General features: G+C 54.9%; 13 protein-coding genes across 13 annotated transcripts; 9 read left to right on the top strand and 4 right to left on the bottom strand.

The window, feature by feature from the left end:
- Positions 1 to 679: 679 nt before the first annotated feature.
- On the top strand, positions 680 to 2,424 carry BU26DRAFT_528726 (uncharacterized protein; the record flags this gene model as incomplete). Its single annotated transcript, XM_033830867.1, has 3 exons — positions 680 to 713; positions 1,008 to 2,089; positions 2,179 to 2,424. The coding sequence occupies 3 exons, from the start codon at positions 680 to 682 to the stop codon at positions 2,422 to 2,424; spliced, it is 1,362 nt and encodes a 453-aa protein (XP_033688613.1).
- A 1,246-nt stretch (positions 2,425 to 3,670) lies between these two features.
- On the bottom strand, positions 3,671 to 4,462 carry BU26DRAFT_515930 (phosphoglycerate mutase family protein). The gene has a single exon (XM_033828207.1). It carries the CDS (start codon positions 4,456 to 4,458, stop codon positions 3,790 to 3,792), a length of 669 nt encoding a protein of 222 aa, XP_033688612.1. The 5' UTR covers positions 4,459 to 4,462; the 3' UTR covers positions 3,671 to 3,789.
- Positions 4,463 to 4,772: 310 nt separating this feature from the next.
- On the top strand, positions 4,773 to 5,180 carry BU26DRAFT_560894 (uncharacterized protein; the record flags this gene model as incomplete). Its single annotated transcript, XM_033832850.1, has 3 exons — positions 4,773 to 4,893; positions 4,944 to 5,046; positions 5,111 to 5,180. 3 exons carry the CDS (start codon positions 4,773 to 4,775, stop codon positions 5,178 to 5,180), a joined length of 294 nt encoding a protein of 97 aa, XP_033688611.1.
- A 48-nt stretch (positions 5,181 to 5,228) lies between these two features.
- BU26DRAFT_225821 (MFS general substrate transporter) lies at positions 5,229 to 7,420 on the top strand. The gene has a single exon (XM_033820805.1). It carries the CDS (start codon positions 5,613 to 5,615, stop codon positions 7,236 to 7,238), a length of 1,626 nt encoding a protein of 541 aa, XP_033688610.1. The 5' UTR covers positions 5,229 to 5,612; the 3' UTR covers positions 7,239 to 7,420.
- Positions 7,421 to 7,698: 278 nt separating this feature from the next.
- Positions 7,699 to 9,908, top strand: BU26DRAFT_560892 (glycoside hydrolase family 51 protein; the record flags this gene model as incomplete). The annotated part of the gene is made up of 4 exons (XM_033832849.1): positions 7,699 to 7,836; positions 7,888 to 8,469; positions 8,526 to 8,715; positions 8,776 to 9,908. The coding sequence occupies 4 exons, from the start codon at positions 7,699 to 7,701 to the stop codon at positions 9,906 to 9,908; spliced, it is 2,043 nt and encodes a 680-aa protein (XP_033688609.1).
- Positions 9,909 to 10,533: 625 nt separating this feature from the next.
- BU26DRAFT_418649 (GroES-like protein) lies at positions 10,534 to 11,696 on the top strand (the record flags this gene model as incomplete). The annotated part of the gene is made up of 4 exons (XM_033823260.1): positions 10,534 to 10,895; positions 10,947 to 11,300; positions 11,349 to 11,426; positions 11,480 to 11,696. The coding sequence occupies 4 exons, from the start codon at positions 10,534 to 10,536 to the stop codon at positions 11,694 to 11,696; spliced, it is 1,011 nt and encodes a 336-aa protein (XP_033688608.1).
- Positions 11,697 to 12,139: 443 nt separating this feature from the next.
- BU26DRAFT_528721 (tricarboxylate transport protein-like protein) lies at positions 12,140 to 13,333 on the top strand (the record flags this gene model as incomplete). The annotated part of the gene is made up of 4 exons (XM_033830866.1): positions 12,140 to 12,157; positions 12,205 to 12,276; positions 12,341 to 12,487; positions 12,662 to 13,333. The coding sequence occupies 4 exons, from the start codon at positions 12,140 to 12,142 to the stop codon at positions 13,331 to 13,333; spliced, it is 909 nt and encodes a 302-aa protein (XP_033688607.1).
- A 7-nt stretch (positions 13,334 to 13,340) lies between these two features.
- On the bottom strand, positions 13,341 to 16,732 carry BU26DRAFT_515923 (DUF917-domain-containing protein). Its single transcript, XM_033828206.1, has 4 exons — positions 16,616 to 16,732; positions 16,488 to 16,556; positions 14,418 to 16,322; positions 13,341 to 14,369 (listed from the first exon to the last, which is right to left on the bottom strand). Exons 1-4 carry the CDS (start codon positions 16,663 to 16,665, stop codon positions 13,406 to 13,408), a joined length of 2,988 nt encoding a protein of 995 aa, XP_033688606.1. The 5' UTR covers positions 16,666 to 16,732; the 3' UTR covers positions 13,341 to 13,405.
- A 319-nt stretch (positions 16,733 to 17,051) lies between these two features.
- Positions 17,052 to 19,078, top strand: BU26DRAFT_225736 (uncharacterized protein). Its single transcript, XM_033820802.1, has 4 exons — positions 17,052 to 17,364; positions 17,417 to 17,623; positions 17,673 to 18,731; positions 18,779 to 19,078. The coding sequence occupies exons 1-4, from the start codon at positions 17,154 to 17,156 to the stop codon at positions 19,009 to 19,011; spliced, it is 1,710 nt and encodes a 569-aa protein (XP_033688605.1). The 5' UTR covers positions 17,052 to 17,153; the 3' UTR covers positions 19,012 to 19,078.
- On the bottom strand, positions 19,079 to 19,854 carry BU26DRAFT_225760 (uncharacterized protein). Its single transcript, XM_033820803.1, has one exon. It carries the CDS (start codon positions 19,707 to 19,709, stop codon positions 19,146 to 19,148), a length of 564 nt encoding a protein of 187 aa, XP_033688604.1. The 5' UTR covers positions 19,710 to 19,854; the 3' UTR covers positions 19,079 to 19,145.
- BU26DRAFT_225780 (uncharacterized protein) lies at positions 19,796 to 20,412 on the bottom strand. Its single transcript, XM_033820804.1, has one exon. The coding sequence runs from the start codon at positions 20,221 to 20,223 to the stop codon at positions 19,882 to 19,884; it is 342 nt and encodes a 113-aa protein (XP_033688603.1). The 5' UTR covers positions 20,224 to 20,412; the 3' UTR covers positions 19,796 to 19,881.
- A 281-nt stretch (positions 20,413 to 20,693) lies between these two features.
- On the top strand, positions 20,694 to 21,625 carry BU26DRAFT_515921 (uncharacterized protein; the record flags this gene model as incomplete). The annotated part of the gene is made up of 2 exons (XM_033828205.1): positions 20,694 to 20,777; positions 20,828 to 21,625. A coding segment is annotated over exon 2 (610 nt), but the record flags the coding sequence as incomplete, so codon positions are not given.
- Positions 21,626 to 22,220: 595 nt separating this feature from the next.
- On the top strand, positions 22,221 to 23,969 carry BU26DRAFT_501752 (uncharacterized protein; the record flags this gene model as incomplete). The annotated part of the gene is made up of 4 exons (XM_033826588.1): positions 22,221 to 22,400; positions 22,530 to 22,713; positions 23,014 to 23,673; positions 23,728 to 23,969. The coding sequence occupies 4 exons, from the start codon at positions 22,221 to 22,223 to the stop codon at positions 23,967 to 23,969; spliced, it is 1,266 nt and encodes a 421-aa protein (XP_033688601.1).
- Between the last annotated feature and the right edge of the window lie 963 nt (positions 23,970 to 24,932).

Genomic DNA, 24,932 nt, shown 5'->3' with positions numbered 1-24,932 from the left:
ACCTTCTTTCCCGGCGGCAACGGCCTTTTTCAGCCGCATCGACTTTTGCGTTCCAAATGCCGCTTTGGACCTCTCGTGGCCTAGACTTCCTCGGGAAAACTCGGATTGTAGCCCGCCCAAACCCACTCGTCCACTATGCTGGGAGAGCCGCATGCCTGAAGGAAAGGATCTCCATGTTCCACACAGGCTTGTCTGGTAGTCTGCCTGGACTGGCAACCGCTTGCGTTCACATGTCTGCGGTCCTTATCACTAACGACCTGCCTGCCTCTCGTCACGGGTTATGCCAAGACTGTAGTTGTGCGTCGACCTGAGGTCGCAGCGCGCATCCTATTTCCAGCTATGCCTTTGTGCATTTGGCATGCCATCCTGCGCTCGGAATCCCTGAGATCGCCCTGAATTATCCCGAAGTTATCCAGATCTAAATTTGGGCGGAAAACTCAAGACATCTTGGCGGCCGCGGAACGGACCTCATGCCAAGGCGAGACCTCCGTCTGGCTTCGTCAACACCGACTAGTACCTGAGGTCCCACAGTTGCCCGTGCATTTATGTTGACACAAACCCTTATCTGAAGCTTCATGGTGGGTACAAGGAGAAGACTGAGTAGCATCTCACCTCCGCCAAGACGAGCGAGAGTCCACTCTACCCTTACGAAGGAGCTCTAAGTCGCCCGCTGCCCGATATGGCCGGCGGTTGTTCATACCTAGTTCGAGACAGTATGCCGATGAGGAAGACTGTGCTCCACAGATCTCGAGACTTGTGCTTATCAGGACTCCGCCCCTCTCGTGCTTTCTGCTCTCCTTTCTCAACGGCCCGGTGCTGAAATACTTTCCGTTTCTCTTTCGTTCTTTCTCTTATATCTTACTGGCATTGTCGGTCACTCCGTCTCGCGGTGCAGGTCACCGCTTCACGCATTCCAGCAATGGACCCTCGTTATCAACTCACTGACACATCGTTCGAGCATCGTACTTTCAGTGCCAATTCCTACAACGGCAACCATGATCATTCAGATCGATTCTCCCAAACCACCACACCCGCCGCTTCCGCCCCGTTAAATGACCGGCAAGCCTACTTCCCGGAGCAACCTAATAGCAATGGCTATCCAATGGATGTGAAGGGCAAGCAGCCTTACACAGACAGCAGTCAATCCACGCAGCCGACGCCTAACGAGACACCCAGAGACTCGATCGACTTGGAGAAACAAGACGACAAAACCGACACTGCACCGCACGATCCGCACAAGAAGGACCCAAATCAGCCAAAGCTCCCATGGGGCAAGCGACTTCTACACTTCACGTGGGCCTGGTACACGCTGACGATGAGCACCGGTGGCATAGCGACGCTCATTGCTGTCCAGCCCCATCGTTTCCCCGGGCTTCTGTCCATCGGGGCCGTGTTCTACGTTGTCAATCTCATATTCTTCGTCGTGCTTTGCGCGACCATGGCGCTGCGATTCATAAAGTTCCCAGGGTCATTCAAGGAGTCGATCATGCACGAACGAGAAGCGCTCTTTATTTCCACGTTCTTTCTCTCTGTCGCGACGATCATCACCGGCACGCAGAAGTACGTCGTGGAGATGTACGAGGCTGCGCACCCTGTGCGAGGCTGGATCGTTACGAGCATGGGCGTCGCGTTCTGGATCTATGTCTTCCTCACCTTCTGCCTCGCTGTGTTCCAGTACTCGTTCTTGTTCGCACGGCATACCTACCTTTTGGTCAAGTTCATGCCGAGCTGGCTTCTTCCCGTCTTCCCCGTCATGCTCGCGGGCACCATCGCGTCGGTCATCGGAACAGACCAGCCGATCGGGGCGAGGATGCCAATACTGGTCGCTGGTCTTGCGTGCCAGGGACTTGGCTTCACCCTCAGCATCCTCATGTATGCGCATTACATCGGTCGCTTGATGCAAGTCGGCTATCCCAACCGGGAGCATCGAGGTGCTATGTTCATTGGCGTTGGGCCGCCCTCGTTTACATGCCTCGCTTTCATCGGCATGGCGAATGCTCTTCCGGACGACTTCGACCTGCAGCGCGACGGACTCTTGGACGGCAACTTATTGCGCACTCTCGCACTTGTGTCGGCGGTCTTCCTTTGGGTACTAGCAATGTGGTTCTTCATGATCGCTTTCATTGCCGTAAGTCCTCCTTCACACCCCCTCCAATCCTCCTCCGCTAACTCCCCCAGGTCCTCCATTCACGACCAGAATACTTCCACCTCGGCTGGTGGGCCATGGTCTTCCCCAACACCGGCTTCATCATCGCAACCATCAACATCGGCAGCAGCCTAAAGGACGAGACTATTCTGTACGTCGCGAACGGGCTCACTATCGCCATCGTGCTCATGTGGGCGTTCGTCTTGTACCATAATGTTCGCGCGGTGGTGGTCGCGGATATCATGTACCCCGGCCGCGACGAGGATGTGGAAGACTAGGTGGAGTGTTGCGTGAGCTGTTAGGCCCGAGAAGTAAGCGATGCGCGGCTGAGGGATGGCTCGCCGCTGGTGTGTTGCGATGTCACGAGATCTTCGGGTTGGATGAGTCAGCCCTGCCACTCCCGACCTGAAGCTTCTTATTTGTTCTAGATTCTTATTCCCGATCTTCGGCGGTTCCCGGCGGTTCCCTTTTTTGTTGGAGAGCGAAAGCTGTCCGAAGGCCACGATACCCCTTGCTGCTGGCCTGTTGTACTGTACTATAGTTAGATATAGACGGGGCTTTAGACAATACACATTGTACTAATAACTTATCTGGTAGCCGTGAATGCTGCTGGTGAGATAATTAACGCGACATGATATCGCTATGGGCTTTTTGTCTGGGAGGTCGATGTTTGACCGTGCAAAGACTATACCTAACCACTTAGTCGACGCCGATACCTCTATTTGGGGACCGATGAGGCTAGTGTCCCTTCCGCTCAACATTCCCACCGCGACGAGGCTTCTTGAACTGCTTGATGAACGCGGGCGGGTTGGGCAAATTCGCACGCGCGATAGCCGCCGCGACCCTGCCCGCTGTGCAACCCGCGATCGCAACCAGAGAAAGCGCATCACCTTTCGTCGCGTTCTGGGGATGCTTGAGGCTAAATGTGCAGCGGGTGATGCGTACTGTACAAGCGCTGCTTGGTAGCTGGGGGGGAGGCCAGTGACTGGAGTAGTATGCGGCGTAGCAAAAACTGGTCGTTGGGCTAGGTGACTGGTAAGCTTCTGCTTTCGGGCATGACGGATGAAAGCTCGCGCGATACATTAATTCCAACTGCTTACCGTAAGATGCTTGTTCGATGATTGGCGGACGTGACTTCAGGAGCTCCTTTGTGTCCAGCTGCGTCGTTTTAGCCTTGCCTGCGCTCCTGCGATCTGGGCTGCGCTCTACACCTAAGATGCGGCTTGCCTTGCGCCCCAACTCCCTACACGACTGCTCACTTTGGCTCGATACACGCAACTCGGTATACCTTATCGTCCTGGGTCTGATCGAGCACTTGATCAGCGACGAGAATGTCACGCCTTACGCAATAGTCTCGCATACCTGGCAGGAGGGGCAAGAGGTGACCTTGGACGACCTAATGAGCAACAGCGTGTGTGAGGTGAGACCCCACGGGTGCTGATTGATCGTAGTATAACCAGATCAGTTTATGCATGTCTATTCCTTCATCTCAGATCTCTGCCGCTGAAGTGGCACCCCCTATGCCTACTTTCAAGGAGTCTACAACTTAGCAGAACCAAAAAACGTTGGGAGCTCAATAGGATTATTCATATCAAGCTAGGAAGCCTACCTTGCTGTTTAGAGTTTTAGAGAGTACATGTGCCTCAGAGGCTATGATTCTCGCATTCCTTAACCGGCGTAAGTATTGCCCTATCTTCTGTGTCGTTACTGATCGTGTAAGATTTCCATCTAGCTTTGGGCAAATCGATATCCTCTTCACCAGACAAAAATTTCATGAACACACCATGGGTGACGACAACAATATCTTTCCTCTCGTCGTCGCCACGCAAAGCCACATCCAGTTGCTTAAGCTTCTCCCTCATCCTTGCCGCTCTCAGCGTAACTGAATCGTCATCTGCTGCGTATTGCCCTGCTTTAGCCTGCCAGTCCTCACGCAATCCCCCCAAACCCAAGTTCAAGAATTCTTTCTCCAATACATGGCGCTCTGAGCCGGTGTCGCAAGGCAGCGCGCTTCGTTCCTGCAGGTCGGGCTCTAAAGTGAGCTCAACGCCATTCTCCACACCAAAGTCCGAGGATGGGTCGAAGTATCGTTTGTCAAGCACATGAGGAAAACCCGCGAGGGAGGTTTGGATGGCGCGTCGAAGTGGAGAACTGAGAATTGCTGCGATGCGCTCTGGATGGGGGAACAAGCTGACCAGCTCAGAAGCTTGGGCGTAACCGAGAGTGGTCAAGGGCGGGTCCAGTTGAGAAAAATCTTTAGAGACGTTGTGTTCGGATTCAGCGTGGCGGACGAGATAGATTGTTGATGCCATGGCGCTCGGGGGTTATGGACATTAAACAGCACATCGGCTCTTATCTACGCGAAAGCGGAACCGAAGAAATGGCGCAATAAATGCCAAGAATCACGACCGCAGCCTCTTCATCATCACTCGTGCTCCTGGGAGGTGCTGCGGATTAGGAAATATGACGTAATGTACGTTTACTATACCGAGCCAATAGATTTCAAGGGGTGGGCATGGGAGAACCACTCCGCCGATGGTGACTTGGTGGTCTGCGCAAACACCTGCGGTAAGACTTTCTGCTAAAGAATGAACTGAACGATGTCACACTATCGAATCTGGACATGATGCAGCCCGTTCCGGCACACCTTGCGGGCCAGTACGATATTGTGCATATCGGCCGCATCTTTCGATACATACAGCACGAGAATCCGTCAAGGCTCTTGGAAAACTTCACTTCGCTTCTCAGTAAGTTCCGTTCCTTTTGTAGATGCAGATTGAAGGCTAATACTAAGTAGAACCGGGAGGATACCTTTGCTGGGACGAGTTGGATCTCGGCTCAGAGCATCCACAGTCATCCGATCCTAACGTGTCTCATATACACGCAGATAGGATCGAAGAGTTCGGAAGGGCTTGGATCGTATCGCAAGGGATAACTATTGCGCCCGCACTGATGGTATCCAAGCGGTGCTTATCGTCCGTACGGTTGGGTCGGCGAACTCGATAGCATCTTTCGCTCCTACGGTCTCGAATGAGTTGACTTCAAACGGCAGACCGTCAGCAACTCTATGGCCCGGCCCTGGACACTAATGCAGCTCATGGTAAATCGAGACTTCATTCGGGAATGACGTCGTTCCGATGTGTGAGGCGGGAAAGATGCCCCCTGGCTCCCCATCCGCGGATGATTGGGGAGAGATGTCGCAAAACTTGATCCTGGACAGGAGCGGCGTGAAGCAGATAACGGATATCGCGTATATAGTCGTGAGAAAGCTAACAGAGGGAAATTGAACCCAAATGGCGGGGAAGCTGACGGTGTCGACGTCTGCGCCGCCTGACTGCATGTATGCGCTTCTCGCGCGAACCGGGCGGCACGGTGAGGCACCATCTGCATCATATTACGAGCCCTGTATTTGGTCGCCTTCGTCGTCTGCTCCCTTCGCCACTCGTAGCAACAAAGTAGCACCACGATGTCTGAAGCGAAGAGCCCTAAGGCGGTCAGCTCGCCCCCTTGCGAAGAGGTCTCCCATCGCGCCCAAAAACCATGGCACTTCTGGGCCGTGTTCCCAGCCCTGTGTCTTTGCTCCTTCTTGACGGCCTTCGATGCCTCCGTCGTCTTCACTGCGCTTCCAACCATCGTTTCCGACCTGCAATCCGGAGAACTATACATCTGGATTATTAACGCGTACACGCTTTCGATGACCGCGCTGCAACCCCTCTACGGTCAAATCGCGGATATCTGGGGCCGGAAAGTCACACTCGTGCTTGCGCTCAGCGCGTTTCTAGTAGGGAGTCTCGTATGCGGCTTGGCGAAGTCGACGGTAATGCTGGTAGTCGGGCGCGCGGTCCAAGGTATGGGTGGTGGTGGACTGAGCATACTGCCTGGCATGATCCTCTGCGACCTGATTCCCCTGCGGGAGAGGCAGAAGTATACCAGCATTGTGTATGGGGCTTTCGCCGTCGGGACACTTATCGGGCCAGTCGCCGGAGGCAGCCTCGCGGAATCGATCGGGTGGAGATGGATCTTTTACCTTGTCCTCATCATTGGCGCGGTGTCGCTGGTCCTCGTGCTTGCCTTCCTCAGGCTGAAGCATGGAAGAGAAGGAACGCTCCAGAGCCAGCTTCGTCGGATAGACATCCTCGGAACTGTAACCCTGACGGCGTCGATTAGTTCGATCCTGATATGCTTGACCTGGGCTGACGCGAAGTACCCGTGGGCGTCGTGGAGGTGCATTGTGCCGCTTGTGTGCGGCTTCGTTGGCCTCGCGATCTTCGTCTTGTTACAGGCAAACCAGCGCCTCTGTCCTCAACCAACAGTGCCCCTCCACCTCTTCAAAAGCTCAACCTCCCTTCTGGCATTCCTGGTCACGTTGTTACACGGGCTCATCCTCTACTGGTCAAGCATCTGTATACCTCTCTACTTTCAAGCCGTTCTCCTCACGACACCCAAACAATCCGGAATCAACAGCATACCCATGGCCGTGACTCTCGTTCCTGCCGGAATCCTTGGGGGATTCTTAATCGCAAAGTTTGGACGCTACAAGCCAAACCAGATCAGCGGTTTCGTGATCATGCTCATTGCCCAGGGTTGCTTCTCGATGCTTGGTCCGTCTTCTTCCACGGCTTCCTGGGCTGGCTTCCAGATTTTGATGGCGATAGGTGCTGGCGTCGTCCTCACAGCCTTGCTTCCGGCTATCCAAGCACCGCTGTCCGAAGAGGATACCGCGGCTTCGTCGGCGATGTGGGGGTTTGTGCAGAGTTTTGGGTTTATATGGGGCGCCGCGATACCTTCAGCGATATTCAACAGTCGATCGCGCAGCCTCGCCCAGGAAACGAGCATAATGGAGGTGAAAACTCTGTTAAAGGACGGCTCGGCATATGAGCATGGTGTTCGAGCTTTCCTTATTACTCTGAGTCCAAGTGCGAGGGATGAGGCGATCAGGATCCTTAGCCAAAGTGTACGCTTCACCTGGATGGTCAGCCTCGCGTTTACTGGCTGTGGGTTCTTGCTCGCTTGTTCGATCAGGGAAATTCCGCTGAGGACGGAGTTGGAGACGAAGTATGGGCTGCGGGATAAGGCGGCTATTGAGGCCTGAGGAGTCGTGGGTTGGAGGAAAGCACACCACCTTCGGAGCATTCGGAGAATCCATGCGACGATGCCTTTTTTCAGGTCCCGATGAGGGGTTTGTAGGGATCTACATGCATGTAGATCTGAGGGAACATAATTTCTCCGGCCGACAACGTCAAGTTCCACCAATAGCGAGCGCCACACATAGCTCGCACCCTCGGCGTACGTCCATACTTCGGGGAGCAGTGCCTGTAGGTAACTAGTTAAACCAGGTAGCGGGCGACGGAGCCATTAATTTTCGAGATCCCCGGAGAGACTATAACCAAGGAGCGTCTGCTTCCGCGGGATCACGCCTGTGAACCTGGTCCATGCCCTACCAAGATGCTGGCTAAATGGGGACGGGAAGAACAAGAAGATTTAAAAGTCCGCAATGCCGACGTGCGAATGCGCTTTCGATCTCGCGAGCAGCGAAGACTTCCCTGGTCAAGATGGTGCTCTTCAAGCAGGCTCTCGCAGCCGCGACGTGCTTCGGATGTGCCGCTGCAGTCGACATCATCGTTCAATCTTCCGGCGGCAACGTGACGGGCAAATTTGGGCATCCATATGGCTACGGTTTCCTGCACGAAGTGAGCCCCGAAATTCCTCAAAGCTACTACACGTTCACTAACCGTCTCCAGGACATCAACAACTCCGGTGACGGCGGCATCTACGCCGAGCTGATCCAAAACCGCGCCTTCCAGTACAGCCCAGAGTTCTCCGTCTCAACGGCGCATTACTTCCCCATCAATGGCGCCAGTCTGAGCATCCAGTTCCTGGACGAGCCGCTGTCGAAGGCGTTACCGGCTTCGATGCGCGTTGCGGCGAGCAGCAACAGTAGCGGTAAGATTGGCTTCAAGAACGAGGGCTACTGGGGAATGGCTGTTAGTCAGCAAAAGTATATAGGGTCGTTCTGGGTTAAGGGCGCTTACAACGGGTCATTCACTGCGTCGATGCAGTCCAACTTGACGGATGAGGTTTTTGGATCGGTCGAAGTGAAGTCTAAGGCTATTGCGGACGAGTGGACGGAACACGCATTCGAGATCGTGCCTGAGAAGGATGCTCCGAATTCCAACAACACGTTTTCGGTCACCTTTGACCCGGCAAGCGCACAGAATGGTGCACTAGCATTCAATCTTATCAGTCTTTTTCCGCCGACATATAAGGGTAGGAAGAATGGACTACGAGTTGATATTGCCGAGGCGCTCGCGGATATGAACCCTGTATGTCCCCAGTCTCGCTTCATTTGTTGATGTGAAAAAGACTGATGCGGCGTTAGCACTTCCTCCGCTTCCCCGGTGGAAATATGCTCGAAGGCCTTACTAACGACACGTATTGGGACTGGAAGGACACCCTTGGGCCGTTGAAGGACCGTCCGGGCTTCCAAGGCGTGTGGGGCTATCAGCAAACACATGGCCTGGGTCTCATGGAATACCTCGAGTGGGCCGAAGACATGAACTTGCAAATTGGTAAGCGTCCCGTTCCCAGGCTTTGCGATCGTGACAAGACGTTCCCTAACCGACTTGTAGTACTCGCCGTTTGGGCCGGCTTAGCGCTTGATGGCGGGGTCACGCCTCAAGAGGACCTGCAGCCCTTCATCGACGACGCCCTGAACGAGATTGAATTCGTATGCGGACCAGCGGACTCTACTTGGGGTTCGCGTCGTGCCGAGCTCGGCCATCCTGAGCCGTTTGAGCTGAATTACGTGGAGATAGGCAATGAGGACTGGTTGGCCGGCTACCCCGAAGGATGGGACTCGTATCGACAGTACCGCTTCCAGATGTTCTTCGATGCCATCAAAGCCGAGTATCCGGACATGCAAGTCATCGCCGCTGCCGCTACCAGCGATCCAGCCCCAGAGGGTGAGACGACGGGGCCAAACCTAGAGGAAGGGCTCGACTTCAGCAAGACGTCGGGTGCGATCGGGGATTACCATCCCTATCGTGAGCCCGACGAGCTGGTGGACGAATTCGACCGCTTCGATAACGACATCGGCCACATCGTTGGCGAAGTAGCCGCGACGCATGTCAACGGGGCCACACCTCCCCGCTGGGACGGCCCATTGTACATATATCCGTGGTGGATCGGCGCGGTGGGCGAGGCAATCTCACTGATAGGGTATGAGCGCAACTCGGACCGCATACCAGGCGCCTTTTACGCCCCGGTCCTCAAGAACGTGAACAAATTCCAATGGCCAATCACGCTTATCCAGTTCAGCGCGGACCCGAACATGACGACACGCGCCGTGACGTGGTACTGCTGGAGCCTTTTCGCACACCACCCTATCAGCGACACGCTCCCTACGGTGAGCAATTCCAGCTACGGCCCGCTGTACTGGGGCGCCGGCAAAGATGATCCAAGGAACGCACTGGTCTGGAAGGGAGCCGTATACAATACGACCAACAGCAGCGACGTCCCCGTGTCGGTACACTTTCAGGGAGTCACGCCAGGCACCAAAGCGTCGCTAACTGTTTTGACCAACACTGTGGGCGATCCGTATGCATACAACGACCCGTTTACGGGTGTAAATATTGTTAACTCGACGACGAGAGAAGTGACAGCGGGCGTGGCAGGAGCGTTTGAGTTCAGTCTGCCCGAGTTGAGTGTTGCGGTTCTGGATACAGATCCAGCCGGTGTTTCGAGTGGCGTGTATCGCGCATAAGAACCGTCATTAGGAGAATAGGCAAGCTTCGTTCGTATGTCTACGGTGCCGCTAATTTCATAGAGAGCATGAGCGCGCGCCAGAGACCCGGAGCCCGCTGTGCTTTTGCCGTGGATGAGACAAAAATATCAACAAGGCCAAAGAATGCTAGAGTATTAGAATGGTTTTCCGAATAGTGTTGCTGGTGAGAAAGGCATGAGGTCGATGAGTAATCCTGCAATGAGTGGTTGATTACTTTATCGTTGGTACGCCTCGCTAACGGCGGATGCGACGGCCGACGCATGTAAGACCAGATCAACCGCACAAGTAGATCGGTCTCTGTTGGCGAATGGCCACGGCGCAGTGACTAAGCCGCCTAAGGCATCATGGCGATAGCGGCACGACCCCTGAATAGGTAGTTAGTAGACGTTTCGGGTAGAAATGGACGATTACCAACACCAACGAACGCCCGCCACATCAAGATAGCTTGTAATCGGATTTTCAGAACCGCTTTAGACTGACGATCCCCAAGAGTGATTAGTATGCGGGGCATGAAGATGAATAGGACAGAGAGGGTATAAAGAAAAGAGGCCTGTATTGCGGAGAATCGGTCAAACTCATCTCATTCTTCTCAATCCGATCAGCCATGACGCCTGCACCAGCAACCGAATACTCTGTCTACCGTGGGAGCGAGGGAGCCGTGAAGAAGGCGCTGGCCAAACTGCCTTCCCTTGGGCCAAAAGAAGTCCTTGTCAAGATCACGCACTCCGGTTTATGCGGGACGGATCTCGCGTATATCCCTTACGGTATCGCTCTTGGCCATGAGGGCGTGGGCATAGTTGAAGCGATCGGAAGCGACGTGACCCAGTTTAAAGTCGGGGACCGAGCCGGTGGCGGGTACCATCGCAACTCCTGCGGCCACTGCAGCTACTGCCTGTCCGGGCAGGATATCTGGTGCTACGAGCGCAGCGTCTACGGTGAAAAAGACTATGACAACGGGACTTTTGGGTAAGTATTGGGGACTGGGCCGCCGAGATATGCACTAAGCGTCTCGAATAGCGAGTATTACGTCGGAGTCGAGACATATCTCCACAAAATCCCGGAGAGCATGGCAAGTGAGCATGCTGCGCCGATGCAGTGCGCCGGAGCGACGACGTACAACGCCCTTGTATCCGTCGTAAAGCCAGGAGAGCGCGTCGGCATCATCGGAATCGGAGGCCTAGGCCATCTCGCTGTCCAATTCGCACGAAAGCTTGGAACTGAAGTCGTGGTTTTCAGCACCAGCAAAAGCAAGGAGGAGGAAGCTCGGAAGCTGGGTGCGTCCGAGTTCTACCTGTTAGACGAGCTCGACAAGATCCAGAAGCCAGTGAATACGCTGGTCGTGGCGGGTAACCGCTACCCGGACTGGAACAAGTGAGTCTCCGCACGCAAGGAGGGGGCGAACACTTACTAATGGGATAGGTTCCTAGTAAAGAACGTCGTCGCTCGTGCCGGCAACATCGTGCCTCTCTCTGCTCCGCATGGGGCTATAGAACTCCCGTAGGTCTCAAAATTGCTAACGTGTTGAGAGCATTGCTGATTCTCGACTCCAGTGCTTTCCCGCTCTTCTTCGACGGGTACAACGTCCGCTCCAGTCTCGTCGCGTCTCGGGCCAAGCACGACGAGATGCTTGCATTCGCCGCGGCGCATGATGTGAAGCCCTGGGTGGAGAAGTTTGAGCTGACTGAGAAGGGTATCCAGGAGGCTATTGGGAAGCTCAATGGCAACAAGATGCGCTACCGAGGCGTGCTAGTTGCGCAGGAGGCGTAGGCTGCTTTCGTCCGTGGGAGTGGCGGCTCTCCCCAAGCAAAGGACACCTTTTCGCAATCGAAACCTTGTCTGTGTTCATTTTTAGAAAAGGAGAATTTTCGATCGGATGATGTTCAGATGGATGTCGTGAAGGTGTGATGGCTATCGCGACTTTCTCACCCACCGCACAGACCTTGTTACGTCATCCAAAAAATCAAGCGCTGGAGAGCCTTTCAAGGATGACACACCAATATACGAGTGGACATGCGCGTTCCCTAAGACTGCCTATTATCTTTTAGAAATTATAGAACATCCAAAACGCGTGTGCACGTGACAATGACGGAATGGACAGCGCTAAGGCTCAAACCGGGCCTCGGCTAACGTAACGGGCATCGGGATACCGCAACTTTCTCTCCGGAAACACTGACCACTTCAACACCCTACCTCCAGCATCCTTATATCCAATGGTGTCCGGGGCAAACGTATCCATTGCTCTCCCACTTCAAACACTCGCGCTAACTCAATCCAGGATGCAAAGACACCGCCCATAGTGTCCCTAGCCGCCGGCGGTGTGGCAGGCGGCATCGAAGCTTTTACATCCGTACGCCCTGCCCCTGTCCTGCTCCTAACTGGAGGAATTATGAAATCTCATGCTCGTCGATTAGTATCCCCTAGAGTTCGCGAAGACGCGGGTGCAATTGAGAAGCCAGAAGGGCATTCCAACGCCGCGCAACCCCTTCCTCGTCGTCACGCAGGTCTACCGAAAAGAGGGCATCCGCGCGTTGTATAAAGGTTGCGCTGCGCTTGTTGTTGTATGTCTGCCCTTTCACGCCATGCTTTGCTTCTCACTCTATCCTAATGTCCACGTCAAAATTTTCTTCTTCTGCCCATCTGGTTTCTTTCTTTCCCGGGACTTCCCGATCATCTGAAACGCCCTCCCAACTCTCAAGACCCACGCATGACACACACCAACACAAAAAGCACAGGGCTCCATAGGAAAAGACGGCGTGCGCTTCCTCTTCTTCGACCAAATAAAAAACTCCTTCGCCGACCCCGAAACCGGGACTCTCTCACCGCTGCGCAACCTCGCCGCCGGCATGACCGCCGGGGTCGTAGCGTCCATAACCGCCGTGACGCCCACCGAACGCATCAAAACCGCGCTTATCGACGACGCGCGGAACGAGCGGCGCTTCCGCTCCGGCCTCCATGCAACGAGAGTTATCTATCAAGAGCACGGCATCCTGGGTCTCTACCGCGGATTCGCCGGGACTACGCTCAAGCAAGCGTCTGCGACGGCGTTTCGCATGGGGACGTATAATATCCTTAAGGACTTCGAGACGAAGCGGGATATTCAACAGAGCACGCTTGTCAACTTTGGGAATGGGTCGGTCGCGGGGATTGTGACGACGCTTTGCACGCAACCTTTTGACGTTATTAAGACGCGGTCGCAGAGCGCGCATGGGACGAGCACGGTCGAGGCTGTTAAGAGCATCTTGCTTGATTATGGGGTTAGGGGCTTCTGGAGAGGCACGACGATGAGGCTGGGGCGGACGATATTCTCCGGCGGTATTCTTTTTACCAGTTATGAGGCGGCGGTCAAAGTTATCATGCCGTTGTACTCGGGGGTTACACATACGGTAGGCGCGGATGCTGCATAGACTAGACTTTGAACCCTTCAGATTCTCCGATGCTCTCCCTCCTTTCTGAAACCGTTAATTCTAGTCTAGGGTTTATGCCTTGCCGTCATACTCATCAATAACACTCACGGGCTTCACGAACTTCCCCAGCGGCTTGTACTCTAAATGATCCAGCCCGAACGACTTCGGCCCTCCAAGCTCAACACCCCTCGGACTCGTCCACCGCTCGCTCGCCGTGATCCCAATCACAAGCACCAACAAGCCGTACCGATACTCGGGCGTCCCTATCGCTTCTCCATTCTGCGCGTCAATCACCGATATCAGATCCGGCACGATCGCCAACACATCCTCGTTCCGCTCTTCGCCCGTCTTGCTTTCCTGCCCCTCGTGGATCCGTAACACGGCGATATTCTCGTTCTTGAACGGGATCTTGATCTTCCCGGCAAACCCCGCGTCCCCGCTGCCGTCGATGATGACTTCGCCATACACATGGCCCATCCACAGCCGCCGTTCCACGCCCACGATCTTCCCTTTGAACAGCACACGTCCCGTCTCCGGCCCACCGACAGCATCAATAATACACTCCGCCACACTATCAATCCTATTCTCCCTCCTCGCCCTCTCGACCTCCCTCCCGATCCGCCAACTCAACGACACCGTATGCTCAACCGCCCACCTCCTCGTCTCCGCCCCAGTAACCGGGCCATCCGCACACCCCACATGGCTCCCCATCTGGCTCAGCGCAGCCCGAATCACCTGTTCGACTTTCAGGTCGCTCGTCGCAGTCGGCATATACAGCACGTTGCCATTCCCGTCAGCGACGGACACCGGGGCGAAGACGATCTCGCGCTCGCCGAAGACGACGGGCGTGGTCTGCCACTTTGTCGGGTAGGCCCGGCCCATCCAGTCGCCGTCTACGCAGGGGATGTTCATGTTGGGGGAGGCGCCGAGGACGAGGCCTTGCAGGCCGTTGGAGCCGCCGATTTCGAGCGGGATGATGTGGGTGGCGCGGCCGCCGGTGAAGAGGGCGTAGAGATGCTGTTGCGCTTGCATCATCCTGTGGCGTGGTTAGCGATGTTGCCGTGGAGGAGGACAAGAGACATACTCATCACCACTCAGTTTCTCGATGCCCACGGTTGGACTACCGGCACCGCCGCCGCAACCGACGCGATCGTCATCTTTGAGGTCGTCGGGGTTAACGACACGTATGGTGCCTCCAGCTCGCAGTATCCCACGCACGCGTAACATGGTAGAGTAAGGTGAGCCTCCGCCTCCGGTGCCTAGGATGTAGCAGCCTATTGTTATCCACTGCAAATCCGTTTCCGAGATCCACCACTCCCGATTCACAACCTTGGGTCTGTAAGTCGAGAAATCCACATCTATCCCCGCGACTTCTTCCGCGGATGTATCCTCGATCGACGGTGGCGCAATGCCGTTCTCCGCCGTTTCTTCCTCCGTCGCCGCCTCTTCGTCGTTGATATGCAGCTTCGCAAAGTCCGCCGACCGCGCATAATCGAAATCCCCCGCCGCTCGCACAATAAAACGTGTCTTGTGCGCAATATATTGCAACGGCAGCGTCTCCACCTCCACGACCTCCACACTGTCCTCTGCTGCACCTGCCTCCACAGTCTTTCGCTTCGCTTCTTCTTCAATCTCAACCAGCAGCTCTTTCGTGGTCTTCTTTTCCGTGGACTTCACTGTATCAATTACAGCGCTTACTCGCGCCATTGCTGCGCCGATTGCGTTAGCTACGCCAGACCATTCGGGCTTGGTAACGCGGCTTGCGCCTTTGAGGGAGTCGGGGGCGATCACGGCGCCACCGCCGACGAGGAGGACAGGGAGGTCTGCGGGTGAGGTTTTCATCGTGTCGATTATGCGTTCGAGCATTCTTTTCGTTTCGGATTGGAAGGCTAAGATGTCGTTTTCGGATAGCTTTCCGTTGACCTTTTCCGGGTCGCCGATTGTGAGATCAGACGATGAAGCGACGGTATAGTCTGTTGCTGTTGGAACATCGCCGCCAAAGACGAGCGCCTTCTCCGGGAGTTTGTAGCCTACGGATTCTGGTCCGACGTGCATTTTGCCGTCGATTCTTCGGACGAGGGAGCCGCCTCCGAGCCCAATGCTTTTCACATCCGGGTATGAGAAGTTCATCCGCACGCCGCTCAGTTCCGAATATGCCGCTTGCTGCCTCGGGAATCCGTTCGCGAGCAACAGGCCTACATCCGTCGTCGTGCCTCCCACGTCAACAACCATCATCGCTTCACCCTTCTCTTGCTTCCCAACGAGGAAAGCTGCGCCGCGCATACTATTCGTCGGGCCAGAGCTAAACGTGCGGATCGGCAGCCGAGCAGCCGCATCCCCGGAGAGAATCGTGCCATCGTTCTGTGTGATGAAAACCGGGCAGTGCAGACCCAGTCTCTTAATCGGCGTCTGGAACGACGCAATCGTGCGTCTCGCAAACGAGAGAATCGACGCGTTCAGAATAGCCGCGTTCTCCCGCTCCAAAAACCCCAGATTCGCAACCGTCTTACTCAGCACAACATCCGCGTCCTCGCCCAACTCCCTCTTCACTATCTCCGCCACCCTTTCCTCTTGCTTCTCAACCGTGTCAATCGGACTAAACACCCCATTGATCACTATACTCTTAATACCTTTCTCTTTGATAATTCTACACTGCTCTACGATCTCAGCTTCCTTGATGTCTGAGATCAAGCTACCGTCTACTTCTAACCCGCCCTTTACGAGCGCGTAGTGGCCGAGGATGAGGCTTCGAAGCGAAGAGGGCCAGTCCACGCACGGCGGTGCGTGCTTGCTGAAGGGGCCGCTGAGGCGCAGGATGGCGACGCGGGAGAGGCGGGTAGCGTCGCGGGTTACTACTGCATTGACGAAGTGGGTGGTGCCGATTGTTACGCTGGCTATGCTGTCCGGGTCTATGGAGGCGTGTGCGAACATGGTGGTTACGGCGGCGGCGATGCCATGGCTGGGGTTGGTAGTTGTGGGGGCTTTGTGCCTGGGGTACCCAATCTGTTAGAGCGATGGAGATTGTTGCCATGGCTAGATGGTATACACCCGTGACTAGAACTACGCGCGTGTGTCCTCCCGTGGAAGAGGACGAATGTGTGAATGTGCGGTCACGTGCGACGGATGCCCTTGGTTTTAGGAGATATTGCCATACCATGCGATAATCCCCTTATTGGGATCCCCGGCCCTCGTCGGGTCGATAATGACTCCATCCGTGTTTGTTCTTTCGACGCGTTAGTAATTGAGGGTGCTAGACGACGATGAAGCGATCCCGGGGCTTACCCGCCGACGTCGACGCCAATACGCAAAGTCTTCTGCACATGAGAACCCATGATTGGCAGTACAGATCAGCAGCGAGGTCGGAACGATGGCAATCTTGAGAGGGGAGAAGAGGGCGTCTCATGGCGGGGCTGCGCAATCACGAGAGGATCACATCAGATAAGATAGGCCAGGCCGAAGATCGGACGCGCGAAGCCCGAGCCTGGCCGAACCACCTTCCATCCTCTCGCAAGCGTCCCTGCAGCACAACCCCAACACGCACATCGTCAACCCCGCAGCAGCCGCTTATTCGACGCCTATACGATGATCCTCTTGGTCTTTTATCAATCTGATTGATTTTCATCCCACTCTCGCCACTTATGCCCCCGCGTATCACGGATTCCGCTTTCGAGTCGTCCGCCGGCGTGGTTATCACAGCATGAGACCAGGGATCGCTCTTGGCATGCTCTGCATCCGCAGGCCTTTTCACCATGGAGCCTGACGACCTCCAGCGCACTTTCGTCCGGACATTGCACATCGCGTCTCGCAGTGACCGTCGAGGATGGCTTTCCGGCAGCGCCTCGTTTCATTAGATGAGAAAATCCGGCTAAAGGGCGACGCAGCTCAGCATGAACAGACCGACTCGTGGAGCAACCGCGACTTGATTCCGCTACCGCCGTCGCGGAGGACGTGGGGATGGTTCAATTTCTTCGGCTTCTGGGCGATTGCGAGTCTCAATGTTGCGAATTGGCAGACGCCGAGCACGTACTTGAGTATGTACGGAAGATGCTTTTGACGACGATATGGAGTTCTGACAACGTGCAGCGATGGGCCTTTCGGTCCGCCAGGCCATGCTCATCATCGTCGTTGGCAGAGTGCTCATTGCGCTTTTCTCGACGCTCATCGCCTGGGCGGGTCTGAAGTGGCATATCGGGTTTACGGTGCAGAATCGGTATTCGTGGGGTATGCGGGCGAGTTACATCCCGCTCCTTCAGCGTATCTTGTTGAACTTCATCTGGAATGCCGTTCAATGTAAGCGTTCTCCGTCTCTCACACTCCCAAGATACTGAGCTAGGCCAAGGCTGGAACGGCGGTAGACTGTGTGCGGTATGCATAACGGCCATCTGGCCGTCCTTTGCGCGGATCCCAAATACGTTCGGTTCCAACATGCCTACTACAACATACGAATTCGTCGGCTTCGTTGTCTTCTGGTTCCTCTCGACTCCGTTCCTATGGCTTCGCCCAGAGAAGTTCAAGCTGCCGTTCCAGATCGTATGCACGTGGTGCGGTGTCGGTATGCTTGCTTGGATGATCTGGGCTCTCGCAACGGCGAAAGGCGTCGGTCCGCTCTGGAACTCAGGACAGCAGCTGCCCGTTGGTTCTGCGTGGAGCTCATCCTGGCTGATCATGGCCGGCATAAACCAGATGGTGGGTGGGCTCGCAGCTGGCATCACCAACGGATCCGACTTCTCCCGTTATGCAAGTGCGCGGCGACACTATGTTATCGGCACAATAACCAGCTGCCTTATCACTGGAGTCCTGGTTTCCTTCATCGGTCTCGTTACTGCCGCTGCTGCCCAGAAGATATACGGCGAGGTGTACTGGAACCCACCTGATCTCCTAATGGTTATGATGGACAGCGGTAACGGGTCCTCGAAGGCGCGAGCGGGGGTCTTTTTCCTCTCTGCTGGCTTCGCATTCACCGCCATGTTCGAAAACATTTGCGGAAACGCCATCGCGGGCGGTATCGACTTGGCTGGTCTCTTCCCACGATACATTGATATCCGTCGTGGTGCGATCATTACGTTCGTAGCCGCCTGGATCGTGCAACCGTGGCAGCTCATCAATCGCGCAACTACCTTCATCACCGTTCTGTCGTCTTTCTCCGTATTCTTGGCGCCCATCATGGGTATCATGGCATGCGACTACTACGTTCTCCGCAGACGAAGGATTAGGCTGAGCCACTTGTACCGGACGAAGAACTCCTGCTACACCTTCTGGAAGGGAGTCAACTGGCGAGCGATACCTGCTTGGATCTGTGGCTGGGCACCAACGATCGGCGGTCTGGTGGTGACTGTCCGAATGGACCCAAGTCCACCTCGGGCGCTCGTGCAGCTGTACTACATGGCGTTCTTGATTGGTAAGCCTTGTGTGCCTCCTCAAGGCCTCCTGACTGATAAATTGCAGGCTTCTTTATCAGCGCAGTCGTGTTCTACCTGCTCAACCTTGCCTTCCCAGTGCCGGACATGGACCAAATCGATGAGGTTGACGTATACGGCACCTTTTCGCCGGCGGAAGCTCGACGGATCGGCGTCATTCCCCTTGATGAGGATTCGTCCGTCATGGGCATATCGGAGACCGGAATGGGACGGGGCTCTGTTGAGAATGTCGTGGTCAGCGAAGATGGGAAGAAGTCCTAAACCTGTTCCATCCAATGCTGCGGTCCGTTAGCCAGAATGGTCTGAGCTTCCTCTCTTTTCGAAGACAGGGCTTGTACTCGCGCTGACCGGAGTTCGGCATTCAGAGCGAGGGTTCCTTACCTATTCAATCGTGCTTAGTGATCGGCCTCTGATGAAGAACAAAGAGAGTATATAGTTGCTCTGCAGGAGTCTACCCAGTTAGCGCGGCCCATGGAAAGCATCTCTTTCGCTTGTATAAACCAGCGCCCTTCCTGCGCCAGCCGAACCGCTGGCTCGCAGCATCGTAGTACGACTTTAGTATTGCCTAACTGTTTGCAGCGGGCGAGTCCCTGAGGCTGGCGAGTAAGACGATGAGTGAGAGAATTATAGGGAGAGGAGGCTGGCGACGAATCAGCCACTAGGGGGTTTGCGGGGGAGGTTGTTGGGATAAGGGGTGTGGTTTGGAAGGCGGCCAGGTGAGGGTGGACATGGCTCCGGGGGTGCTGTTCAAAGGAGGCGTGGTCTTCGCCGAGACAGCATCGACGCTGTAATGACGTCTGCGAGAATAGCGGTGGGCCGTGGCTGCCTTCGCTATTCTTGAGGCGCACCTGCCGCACCTGGGGGAGTAGGAGCGACCTCACCATTCGTTGCAGCCCCTCTTCCTCACCACAACACCTCAACACCACATCGCCATCTGCCACGCCCACAGCGATAGCCATCAGTCGCCATGGCGGCTAACCCACCGACTCCTGCCACGCAGAGGAGTTCGACCCAGCAGCCGCCACCGCTAATGCCGCAGCCGCCCCGCTGTTTCCACAGACTCGGGCAGAGGACTCCCCTCTGCCGTACGGTAGTAGGCAGGTGCTTTCGGCCTGAGAGAAGCGTCAGCTGCTAACCGTGACCAGCGAGGCGGCCCCGTCCTCGTTCTCCGAGACGGTCACGCCGAATGAGGACATCGGAGACGCAAACTACTCTAGGGCGCGTAGCCTTGCTGACAACACGCACCCGAACAGCGTGTATGGCGGCACGCACCGGGAGAGCCCCATCTCGCCCGAACCCGGCTTCCGTACCATGGAGGGTGACCAGCACGCGTTTCCCGAAGCCACTGAGCTCAACAATGGCGTGGAGCACCGTGTGCCAAGGCAGCTCGCACCCGCACCACTGTTGACCGCCAATCGCAAGCGTACTGCTGCAGTGAGCTTGGTATGATCTTCGCAGCCCTTTTAGCAGCATGTATGTTTAGTCAGTCACACTTGCTAACAAGTATTGCCACATTTGCAGCTCGGCTCAACAAGCGACGTTCTCCCTGCGGGCGTGGGCCACGCCAGCAATTTCGCCAACGAAGCTTCCAGGGCACAACCCTCTCCAGAGATGCAGTGAGCTGGCCCCCACTCCCGCGCCCGAGTACTATGCGCTGACTGCCACTACCAATATCAGCGTGCTGCCACGACCACAGCACCGAAGCCCGCCAAGCAACCGCTACCCCCGCCCGGGCATGAACTACGCCGGAACAGCCGCTCACGACACTAGCTACGCCCACCGGGGCGGTAGCCGTGGCTATACTAAGCTTTCTATCGTTCCCCAACCAGAACCCGAGCTTCTGCTTGAGCCCCGGGAGGGTGATGAGACCGGGCTACTAGAACCGCCACCGCAGCGCAAGCGAGCCCAGGCAACGCACTTCTCGTCCAGCAAAACTCCCCATATTCCAGGGTCCCAGCCGGCGACGGAGCGCCCAGTTTCTGACGTAGCCCATTGGGAATTGATGGCTCTTATATATGGCATGGTGCGTACGTTGACAAGTCTGGAAGCCTGCTGCTGAAACTCGTTGACAAATGAGGAACACGGAGCGCTTCATGGAAACTACGGGGAAGGATGTGGAACTCATGAAGGCGACTCTTGACCACCAGCTTCCCTCGAACGTTCGCGAGGCTAGGAACCAGCTCTCCGCCGGTGTCATGCATGCAGGTCATCAAGACATCATGCCTCCAGAAGGCCTTCAGGCCCCTATCGGCCCCCGCCCATATCGCCAGGGCGCCACGTGCCCAGAAGTCTTTCAGACTCCTATCCCCTCACGGCTGCAAGCTAGCCGGCACCTACAAGGAGAAGACCCGGATCTACGCCAGCCCTCACACGCTCGTGCGCTCCCCTCCGGTGAGGAAATCTGGTTTACGGACGCGAGGGGCAGGTCAGTCGATCCTGATCTCGTTCCAGACGCTGTTAAGCACGCTGCGATTCAGCTGGCTCTCGATATCCCGAAGCCCGGCGTGCGTGGAGGCGGACTGGACATCGCGGTCTGCGTGAAGCGCAAAAAGAAGAAGCTTAAGACGCACTTTGACAGATCGGACGGCTCACCGCTGTTTGCATGCGATCACTGTCTGGACGAAGACGGCGTCTGCCTCAGGCGGGTGGACACTGGATTCCTCGCCCGGTGCCGCGCCGGGACGGACCCGGTTCAGTGGATGAGCTAAGAGACTGGGTAGGCGGCAGTACCTAGGTATCAACACTCGCTAGCATCATGTATCGAGCATCTTCGCTGCAAAATCTGCCAATTTCTCGTATGGGCCGAGGCCTCGACACCACATGTATGATAGCTCACTGCGCATTTACAGATATATCCCAGCAATGTAAAGCAGATATTGTTTCACGAAGCCAATCGTCTCCGAAGAGCTAGGGATGGAACCTTTGCTAAGTGCCCACGGATGAACAGCATGACCCCCTTTTCTCACAATCACTGGCCAGAACGGCGCGCAAGTTATTGCATGTTCCAGACTTTTGATTTCTAGGTGGACGCAGACGCATCCCGCTCCGGACTTTGGATCTACCGCTGTTCTTAAGTGCTTGGACATTCACCGGCATCTCTTTGAGCGGACTGGACAGAGCGCCGTTCTTCAAAAGCTCGGAGCCACAAAACGGTGAGGCGGCTAGCCCAGCCAAGAGTCCCACTTCGTGGTATGACTAACAATCCAGCTTAACCCGCAGAAATAAACACAGCTCGTGGGTGCGTGATCTGGCGTGATCTGGCCTTGAACGACGTCATATATGCATGCGAGATCATGTAGATCATGTAGATAATCAGCCACGCGTGCCAGTTCATTCTGCTTGACTGCACAACGCCCAAGCTGGAGGTCTTCGGCACCGTCTGTGTTTACGTGGTCGTGGACGGAGAGAGTGCCCAACCTGCATTTGTGCTCCGATACGATGACATTGCCATCAGAGCGCCGGAGAGCAACATGCGCCTGCGTTTGCGCGCCTATACACCGAGTCAACAGAAGGAATATTACCCATTGCATTCTCGAGGTTTGAACAACGGATATGGCTTCGGCACGTCTATCCGTACTAATTCAGCACAACCGGCTTTTGCTCAGATGCGTGGCCATGCTTACTCGAGTGACTCTATTGACCGTGTTCCCGTGCGTGTTGGGGAAGTATCCTATACAATAAGCTTACTAGATGTGGAGAGGGGAGATAAACGTCTACACCTACATGCTATATACTATTCGAGGTTGAGTCGGTGTAGAGACTGATTGCCTTACCTAAAGGCATTCAGCACAGAATGCGTATATGCCAGATATCCGTATGCAGCACTGAAGGGCGACAGGAGACGTTTAGCGGTTCAAAAAGGTGTGAGGTTGAAACGACAGATTGCTTGGCCTGGAGGCCTTCAGTACTGTATACGGATACTTGGCGTATATGTGTTCAGTGCTGAAGGGCGACGAGGGGAAGGTTAGCAGGTTTAAGTGCTCTGAGGGTTTGAATAGCGGATTGCGCGGCCTGGAGGGTTTCAGGGATGAATGCGGATTTGGTGGGTATTTGGATGAGGTGCTGGAGGGCGACAGGAGGGGTTTAACGGGTTCTAAAGCTCGGAGTTAAACAATAGGTCTTCTTGCTGATGACTTGCATTCGCGCTACATCACCCGCATGGATTACAAGCAAGCCGGCCTCGATGCATGGGTTAGATATTTCGCGGAGGGGTGTGGCATTATTCACCTCGGAGAACTCATGTTCTACAAGGACTGTCTACAGGCGTTGCGCGCAGCAGGGTTCGACATCCGTGGGCAAGGTTCAGATTACAGCAAGATCGCAAGCCTTCAGGCTGCAAAGATGCAGGCGTTGGAGAATGGAGAGCGCCTGAGCGCGAGCTTTTTTACGTTCTGGACGCCGAACAAGCGGCGCGATGCTGGCAAGCGACGGTGGGTACACCCTCCCCTAGCGATATGCTACCGCTAATGATTTTTCAAGGATGGAGTAACACCTCAGCTAGCAATGCCAGTGCAATTCGGCATCAGCGACATCATCGAGAAGGTGGAGGCATGGCGACTGAAACCGCAGCGGATGGCGGAATACTTGCAGCCCCTCAGCATGAGAAGGGCATTGACGAGATGAAGGGACATATGCCTAAGGTTGGGCAGTACTCTCCCGCCGCTCTCTGGATGTTCCACATGGTCGACATGGATTCTTTCGGGGACGGCTGGAGAGACTCGGACATTTCCGATGGCCGCGGAAAAATGACAACGACCGCCTCGACAGACCCCTTCACCCTACCAGCGAGCTCAGGTATTCTGGGTGCTTTAACAGGATACATGAATGACCGATGCATGGGTACCAGCGACGCACTTTTCGGCTGGCGTGTTCTAGCACTGGTGGACGAGGCAAGCACCGAAACGACAAAGGATTCCCTCCAAAGTAAGCTGCAACAGTAGCTAGATCTATTCTATGGGTTGCTGACTGAGATGATAGTGTGCAAATGCGTTAGGTCGCCAAAAACTCGCGTGGCAGTGCATGAAAACGTTTTCGTCGGAGAAGAGCTAGGGGCCGTTAGGCACTTCCTCCGTGCGATATCCTCGGTACAAAGCTCGACTGGAAGATCATGCACAACTTCATGCCTGGGGCAACTTGGGATAGAGAAATGTGGGCCGTCGCGGCAAGGCTCATCGCCGCCGACACACAGGGAATCAGTGTCGACGTGGACGGGGCGCTGATCAGCAAGAGTCTTAGCCACGACCTTCTTTACCTCAGAGAAGGTGCCATCGGCGGGTTCGGTATTTTGAGGACATGGATACTACTCAGGGGCACAAAGATCACGATATTTCATCCGACGATGCAGGCGCCCGAGCAGTACCCATGGCCCCTTCACGAGGTCGGACCGGCACACGCGACGGTGCTGACGGAGGTAACGAACGCGGCTCGGCATTGTGAAGTCACCTTCTAATTTGGGCAGGTCCGCGGCCACATGTGGAAAACGCAACTGCTCTGCTGGGCCTTGAGAGGTTCAAATAGTACGGTTGCCAGTTTCATCGGAGAGCTAGCAACCCAGATCCAGGGGACGCCAACCCCCGGGCCAGGCCCGCCAATCGAGCGCCCATTGGTTCGAAGCAAGAGAATTAAGCGGTCGGAACCCGGGAAATAAACAGCGATCTCATAGATTGTTATGCGGGGAGCTTTTTGGGAAGGGGGGTGGACGTGGACGTGGACATCGGCAACAGAGAGACAGGAACCTTTATTACGTTATAAATACTATATACTATAAGTTTTATATATTATTATAGAGATATAATAGTACTTACTAGAAGTAAACTAGATTTTTTCTTAAAAGTTAGTTAAATACGTATAGCTTTTTAATTACGTAATATATCTTAGTGCAACTTTACTATAAGGTGTAATATACTATAGAGAATATATATATAAATTTTTATAGAAAGATATTAAGGTTTTGCTTAGTTATTTAAGAAAAACGAGTTAATTTTCGTTGATTTTCGTTGCCAAGAGAAGGTAACTAGCTCGCTTGTGTGACCAGCTCGCTTGTAAAGTACGTTAAAGAAAAAGACTAACGTACTTTATAAACGAACGCCCTACACAAACGAACGCCCTAAAAATGCTAAGCTAGGAAAATTAAAAGGTTTTTCTTAAATAACTAAGCGAAACCTTAATATTTTTCTATAAAA

Source organism: Trematosphaeria pertusa (genome assembly GCF_010094035.1).
Source record: "Trematosphaeria pertusa strain CBS 122368 unplaced genomic scaffold BU26scaffold_3, whole genome shotgun sequence".
In the NCBI taxonomy this organism is placed as follows: domain Eukaryota; kingdom Fungi; phylum Ascomycota; class Dothideomycetes; order Pleosporales; family Trematosphaeriaceae; genus Trematosphaeria; species Trematosphaeria pertusa.
Note: the sequence above shows the minus strand (reverse complement) of the source record. Positions and strands in the feature narration are given on the sequence as shown.

Excerpts from the sequence above, each read along its gene's own strand:
- BU26DRAFT_225736 (XM_033820802.1), top strand. The coding sequence starts at position 17,154 with ATGGCTTTCCGGCAGCGCCTCGTTTCATTAGATGAGAAAATCCGGCTA. Across the intron at positions 17,365-17,416 it reads GACGCCGAGCACGTACTTGA|CGATGGGCCTTTCGGTCCGC; the intron begins GTATGTACGGAA and ends GACAACGTGCAG. Across the intron at positions 18,732-18,778 it reads CTACATGGCGTTCTTGATTG|GCTTCTTTATCAGCGCAGTC; the intron begins GTAAGCCTTGTG and ends GATAAATTGCAG.
- BU26DRAFT_225821 (XM_033820805.1), top strand. The coding sequence starts at position 5,613 with ATGTCTGAAGCGAAGAGCCCTAAGGCGGTCAGCTCGCCCCCTTGCGAA.
- BU26DRAFT_515923 (XM_033828206.1), bottom strand. The coding sequence starts at position 16,665 with ATGGGTTCTCATGTGCAGAAGACTTTGCGTATTGGCGTCGACGTCGGC. Across the intron at positions 16,557-16,615 it reads ATTGGCGTCGACGTCGGCGG|AACAAACACGGATGGAGTCA; the intron begins GTAAGCCCCGGG and ends ACGCGTCGAAAG. Across the intron at positions 16,323-16,487 it reads AATAAGGGGATTATCGCATG|GCACAAAGCCCCCACAACTA; the intron begins GTATGGCAATAT and ends TGGGTACCCCAG.
- BU26DRAFT_225780 (XM_033820804.1), bottom strand. The coding sequence starts at position 20,223 with ATGCTGCTAAAAGGGCTGCGAAGATCATACCAAGCTCACTGCAGCAGT.
- BU26DRAFT_225760 (XM_033820803.1), bottom strand. The coding sequence starts at position 19,709 with ATGGCTATCGCTGTGGGCGTGGCAGATGGCGATGTGGTGTTGAGGTGT.
- BU26DRAFT_515930 (XM_033828207.1), bottom strand. The coding sequence starts at position 4,458 with ATGGCATCAACAATCTATCTCGTCCGCCACGCTGAATCCGAACACAAC.